The sequence below is a fragment of the Ceratina calcarata genome, unplaced genomic scaffold (assembly GCF_001652005.2).
Source record: "Ceratina calcarata isolate Rehan_Ccalc_2016 unplaced genomic scaffold, ASM165200v1 scaffold72.2, whole genome shotgun sequence".
Taxonomy (NCBI): domain Eukaryota; kingdom Metazoa; phylum Arthropoda; class Insecta; order Hymenoptera; family Apidae; genus Ceratina; species Ceratina calcarata.
This window is the reverse complement of record NW_017178472.1, coordinates 1,887,400-1,894,397: the sequence shown is the minus strand read 5'-3', so window position 1 is coordinate 1,894,397 and position 6,998 is coordinate 1,887,400. Positions and strand designations below refer to the sequence as shown.

The 6,998-nt window shown below is 34.5% G+C and overlaps 1 protein-coding gene across 3 annotated transcripts in view; it reads left to right on the top strand.

Annotated features, from left to right (window-relative positions):
* Nucleotides 1–4,037, top strand: part of LOC108630344 (prolyl 3-hydroxylase 1) — a 7,244-nt gene extending 3,207 nt beyond the window's left edge. The window contains exons 3-11 of one of the 3 annotated variants that reach the window (XM_018033590.2): nt 540–864; nt 943–1,068; nt 1,403–1,539; nt 1,628–1,747; nt 2,175–2,420; nt 2,498–2,593; nt 2,666–2,816; nt 3,184–3,601; nt 3,683–4,037. In XM_018033590.2, coding sequence (XP_017889079.1) covers nt 540–864; nt 943–1,068; nt 1,403–1,539; nt 1,628–1,747; nt 2,175–2,420; nt 2,498–2,593; nt 2,666–2,816; nt 3,184–3,601; nt 3,683–3,749 — 1,686 coding nt within the window. In that variant the 3' untranslated portion in view covers nt 3,750–4,037. Of the gene's footprint in view, nt 1–539; nt 865–942; nt 1,069–1,402; nt 1,540–1,627; nt 1,748–2,174; nt 2,421–2,497; nt 2,594–2,665; nt 2,879–3,183; nt 3,602–3,682 lie in introns of those variants that run through there. The other 2 variants (XM_018033591.2, XM_018033592.2) reach the window with 2 other exon arrangements.
* The last annotated feature ends 2,961 nt before the right edge of the window (nt 4,038–6,998 follow it).

The window sequence follows — 6,998 nt, the reverse complement described above, 5'->3', positions numbered from 1 at the left end:
CTGAAATTTGAATAGGAAATTGTGTAATTAGTTTGATAAATTCGCGTAGTATAATTTTTGTGATCTGAACACAAGTTTATCAGAGAAGAATCGCTTTTTCATCATCCGGAGGGAGACCCAAATTCTAATAAAAGAGCTTACGCAATCGCGAGTTTGCTGATCCTACAGCCGCGGTTTTTAGTAAGTAATGCGTTTAACGATCGGTACGGTCAGCCTAGCCGTAAAACTCGGCCTACGCAATCGGTATGTCGATGTTGATATGCGTACATACTCGTAATAGAATCAATACCAGGTATACCAGGTCGTGTTCATGCGTGTCACGTTTTGCTCATAAAATCTCCCTTCAAATGATTAGGCTTTTCAATTATTCTTTACGAAATGTGACACCATCAGGAGCAATTAGCATTCTTACTTTCATCTAACAAATATCCAACAGACACTCTTTACTTAACTTACTTGTTCTTCCTTTTAATCAAATTTCATTGTACTTTATCTTATTTCTAATAGTTCGCCGCGCGTGTTGCGGAATGTTTATTTAGAGAAAACGATACCAAGACGCGGCGAACGCTCTGTTTACATTTTTGGTTGCGCATCCGGATCACGCGGTGAGCATGGAAACCTTGAAAGGGTATTTGACACTGCCGGGCGTGCAAAAGGAGAATGTGATCAACTTAGAATCACCAGCTTATGTCAGCATCTACTTTAAAGGTGTCTCGGCTTACGAAAAAGAGAACTATGCGGAAGCCGCTGGTCTTTTCGAGACGTCGTTGAGATCTTACTTAGACGCTGAGCAAGAATGCAGGTTTTACTGCGAAGGTCCCTTCGATCAGGGCTGGTATCCAGAATTCACGTCGTCCGTCGCTAGTGAGTAGGGCTGAAATACAACTGGGAAGAATTTATAAATAGCTATGGCAGTAAATACTCCCGTCTCCGTTATTTCAGATCATTTCGCATTTTGTTTGAAATGCAAACGAGCCTGTCCGCGGATGTTGAACAGCATAAATGGCGATTATCGTCCGGATATACTCAGGAGTCACTACAATTATTTGCAGTTTTCCTATTACAAATGTGAGTAATTTCATTGACATAGAATGAAAAATTGAAAGTTACTGCTTCTTTTTCATTATAGAACCACTCAGGAATCTCTTAGTCATGCCTTGAAGGAGGTTTTATTAGATTAATCTTTCCTAAGTAGTCAGTCAGTTTCATTCTGATTAACAGGATCGTTTATCCGCGAAAATTGTTCTACTTTTATTGCCCAATTTATGTAGTAGGTCGTGTTTTTGTCGCTGATCTAATCTCTCGACCAACCAGCTTGTTTAATCATGGATAGTGTTGCAAAATATCGTCAAATTCATTCAAATGACTGATGTAATGTGTAATTGCGTATATGTTTTCACAGTGGGAAATTTGAAGGCAGCCTGTTCGGCGGTGGAAAGTTACTTGCTTTTCGAACCGATGGATGAAACGATGTTGCACAACAAGGAATATTATACTGCTCAGCCGAAAACAAAGCAACAAGATTTCATTCCCAGAAACGTACGCACTTCTTTTAAATTATGAATAAAAAGTATATAAATTATATGATACGATAGATAACATTGAAGTTACGTCATTCTTTTTTCAGGAGGCTCTTCTTTATGTAAAAAGGCAAGAATATGAAGTGAATCTTATGGTTTTCATCTCTCATGAATTTTCGTTGATTAATGCAAAATTTAAGAATAAGAAAGAAGAAAATTTGGAGAAGGTAAAGAACGAGATATAAAAAAGACTGGCAAAAGATGCTTAACTAGCCGAATTTGTTCTCTTGTTCGACGAAAATTACGCGCGTAATCGTTGCGATTGTCTATCGAACTTAAGACACATGTGTTCTTTTTTTACTTAGAAAAATCCTCTTTACTTTTTGTAAAAAATATAGCTAATAAAGTATACGATATTAAAAATGCTCTCTTATTAAACAACTATTCTATACTATGATTACTCGTTTACGTTCTATTAAACGTCATGCTGCTCCATTTCTTATCGAAACGCCTGAAAGATGCTAACCCCAAATACATCGGTGCATTTATTGCGCGAGAATAAGGCGAATGCATTAATAATTTTTGGATAATTTTTTGGACGAGAGCTGAAATCACTCGCAAATTTTGATTTTTAAATTCATCTAACATTTTCAGGAATTGAGCATGGAGGAAGACCTACATCAACCACCAGGTCGCTCGTTATTTTCTTCCATAAAATTGTCGATCAATATTTATACAATACCAGACGAGAGCTATGAAACAGAAGATAGAAAAGAGTCTAAAGTCAAGGACGATATTTATCTAATATCTAGGGACGAAGAGCTCGGAGGAAAAAATCGCTACGTAGCTGACGGTTTCCTCAGCACCGCTGACTGCCACTCATTGATGCAGCTCGTCAATGTACGTTATCATTCTACAATTTCATTCTTTTTTTAATATCTTCAGATCGTCTCATATTCTAATCTATGTACGAATAGATTGCCGGCGTAGAAGGAGACGGTTATAACGGAAATAAAAGTCCGCATTCGAAGTACGAGAAGTTCGAGGGGATTACTGTTGGACGAATAGCTTTGGTAAAATATCAATATCACGTTTTAATTTTAAAAGGACACCCTGATCAATTGACTTAACAATGATAATTTTAGTTGGTGTATTTCGGAAAAATACAGCCGGCACAGTTGCAACTGCTTTTGGAAAAGACCGAGCAAATTCGCAGTCACATGGAAAACCATTTCCAAGTAGATCGACACCTGTATTTCACTTATACTCATTTGGTCTGCCGCACGGCTCTACCCGGTAATTTTCATCTGATGAATCAACGTGCTTCCGGTTGCTTTCGCATTCCATCGGTTTATTTGGTACGGCTTGTGGATAACGGCGAATCAATCAAAGTAGAATATTTCGTAATATCGAATATATATATCGTAATAAATAATAATTACGTCAAATCTCCAGTACAAAAGAAAAATCCCTCTTTCTTAATTTTTTAAAAATACTCTAAAAGTTATAATCGAGTTTGTTTATTTTTTCGGTTACGTTATTTCATTGTCATCATTTGAGAAAGGATAATTTATATCTACTTTAAAATTATTTACGATGTGTCTTTTATTAACGTTATTAGCATCTAACTGTCTACAAAACAACGAATCTTTCTTTTTATAAGATTCACCGCCAAATCGTGACGACTTGAGCCATCAAGTTCACGCGGACAATTGTCTATTAAAGGATGAAAATATATGTCTTCGTCGAAATCCGGCTTACATTTGGAGGAGCCATTCTGCCATTTTGTACCTGAACGGTGATTTCAACGGCGGCGAGTTCTTCTTCGCAAAGAATCGCACTGCAAGAGAACTCGACAATTTAGTCTCGCCTCGTTGCGGACGAACAGTAGCCTTCTCGGCTGGCGAAGAGAACTTGCATGGCGTCCGAGGAGTTTTACGAGGCAGAAGATGCGCGTTGGCGCTTTGGTTCACTCAAAACGAGAAGTACTCGGAATATGAGAGAGATCTGGCTCGGGCGATCTTAAAAAGAGTCCAAAAAATAGGTCCTCTAAGAGAAAATAATATCCAGATTCCTTCGAAGTAAGTGAGATTGACAATTATTAAATATATTTTGAGCGTTCAGGGATAAGCATTTACTTAAACACTTTCATACTACTTCAGATACGAGGATTTGCTTATTGAGCATGCCAAGAGAGACGAGTCGCTGAAACATTTTTTCGAAACATAAATGGTTGTATGAACTAAGTATATATAGCTACACTATTTTGGATACGAATTCAAGAACGACAAGCCTTTATATGCAAGACTAATGTTATAGTCGGGCAGTCTACGTCTGAACTTCATGAAAACAGGGGACCTGAGTAGATGCGCTATTAAATAATATGCAATAATTAGTAACATTAGAACTACCGATGTATTATGTATAGTATATATATTTGTACCAAAGAAGTTCAAATGAAACTTATAACTACATCTGTGATGTAAAGAGAACAAATACAAATGTTTATTTACATTATTTTTGGAATAACTTGATCATTTCGATAGTTCTAATGCTAACAAGTGACGAATAGTAAATTCATTTCTCTGTACTTATGAAATCCATCCATCTTACATTTTACGAAAACCAATGAATTTTTCAAAATATTATTTATTGTATAAAGTATTATAGGAATAAGACTTGCAAGGGATGAAATGTTTCGTACCGACTTTCATCTGAATCAGAACGCAACGCTTGATGTATTCCATCCGTTGGTATATTTCTTTTTTATTTTTACACTTCTTCAATTCCTTCCATTTTTTCTTTTTACTTTAAGCGTACAAAGTTGCTGTGAATCTTTCCTATCGAACTTTGTCGAGATATATATGTAATAGTCTCTGTAAAGCATTATTTAGACCGGATACTTTACACATTAAAAACAGAACGTATGTATATGTATGTATTTATAATACAGGGTGTTCGTAGCCGCGGCAACTAACTAGTTTATTTATATATAAAATATCCTAATCTTTATTAGAACATAGACATTACATGTCAACAGGCTTACATAATCATCCTATGTATCGTGTAACATGTATATTCGTATTAATTTATTCTTTTTGTTCGTATTTATACTATGTATAAGAGCTCCTTTTTATTTATGTGAATGCAATTGCATTGCAATTCTCTCTTCGATGCATTCTTTCTCTCTCTCTCTTTTTCTCGTTCTCTCGTCCATTATTCCAAGCCCTGTACACACGACTGCCTGTTGTTATTTTTTTATCGCATCAATTATTCCGTTTTACAAAAAACGGAATCTCGAAATGCGCGCGTTTGTCCGAAACATTTCGTGTGTTGCAAATGTACCTAAATAATGCGGCGCGTCAAAAGTTTCGAATCATTCCAATCTCTAAAGCATAAAATACAGGATCTTCGGATATTCTTCTAGTACAGCTGTATGAGAATAAACAAAAAATAAATTTTGAGTATCAGATAATTTGATATGTGGTAAAAGGGATTCCAAACTTTTGACCGATGTTGTACACATTTATGTATTTCTGTTCATCAAAAGTATTCGTCGTTTATAGTTGCAAATGCAGTAGCGTAAAACTATCTCCTCACACTTATGCGTACCGCAGTTTGAAAAAAACGAACAGAGTCGATTGCAAAAATGGATAAAATCGATAATTGGCGATTTAATAACACATACGACGTGATGGCTGCGGTTGATCCATTTTTGTTCTTTCTGTTGAATACCGCGAGTTCATTTTGTACGGGAGTATGTCAGTCAGGAGGAGAGTGAACGCGATCATTATTAACATTAATTATGTTTCGTTACAAACGTTTATTACGAAATTATAGTGACATCTGCGTATCACAGGAGAGCTCAGTCGATTTATGTTTCAAGGAACCACTCCATATTATAATCGTGTGCTCTTTCTCTTTAATTAAATCTTTAAATACTATCTTAACCGTTAACCAAACGCGTAACCATTTACCGAAAATGAATCTTTCATTTCAATGTAGAAGATGAAACAACGTGAGTAGAAATCGTAGAAAATTAAAAAACAATAATTATCTATTGAACGAACATCAAATGGAGTGGTCGCCAATTTTATCGTCACATTACGGTAGATGGTTTTCTTCTTAACATTGCTCTTCGTAGACTTTCGCTTCGTTTTTTTCGTATCAGTGTACAATAATAATGATAATCATAATAGTAATCGTAATAATAGCTAGTTGATAATAAAGTAAATTGCAAATTCGTAAAATATAGTGCGGACAATCGCAGCTGAGCTGCTGAACGATTTACTTTAAAGCGTACAAATCATTTTACCTTAGACATTTTTACTTTAGATGAATTGTCGATAAAAAAACTGTTCGTTATACTGAATATCCGGTAAATCAAACGCAACGCTTCGTACTTTCGTTTCTTCTTTACGAATTACGTCATAGCTTAAAGCGTAATGCACTTTTAGAGCCAGGTAACACAATACCTTGCAACAAGTACCGCAGCAACTCGTGTATAGATCATGAACTAAAAATCTAGAATTTTCGAGTATGTCAATTTCTGTCAAATAAATACGTTAAAAAAAAAACATTTCATTCTTCGTAAAACCTAAAATCTAATATCTTAAAAACGAAAGAACAAGAAAGAGAAGTTATTACGCAAGTCACTATCATTTTTAGAATCAAATAAATGTACGTTTTCTTTGAATTAAGAACAAAAATAAATCACAGATCAAACTATGCACGAATATGTACGGTGATGTCAATTCGTCGAACTTGTTGCCGATATCTAAAATATGCACAGAAGGAAGCATCGTGTGTGCTGGACTATATATATATATATATAATATTCAAGTTCGCTTTTCTCATTGTCAGACTTATTCGTAAATTTATTACTTCGTTTTTTTATATATACATATACACACAAAACGGTATGTATGTACATGTTGTGGTCAAATGAAATATATAATTTATTTCTAAAAAAAAAAACAAATGATCTGTTTTTTGAATGAATTATAAAAAATAAGATAGGTATTAATGAAAAGAAAAACTATAGTACATCTTGTCAAAGACTTAAAAGATTTGTTAGAAGTTCTTTGATATTAGTCAATTTTTCATAAAAATTTTAAGAGAACAAATACTGGACTCGAATACAAAATCAACATGAATAATTATAATATACAAAAGCAGTATACTCGTAATATGAAAATAGCTCAAAGCATTAAAATCTCATCGTTAAACGGTCCGACAAAGAATCTTTTTTTTCTTCAAATGCCGAATCATTAATACTATGTGATCATTATAGACATTAATATTATCTATCGTACGCTCTGCTTTTAGCAGTCTAACTATTTTCGAAAGAAATTTTCGAAAATGTTGAAAAAATAAATGTTGACCTCTTGCGTAGAACGTAAATGCTACAATAATATACATATATAGTAATTAACAAGTGTTACAGAAACGTTTTCTTACAACTTTTTAACGATACGA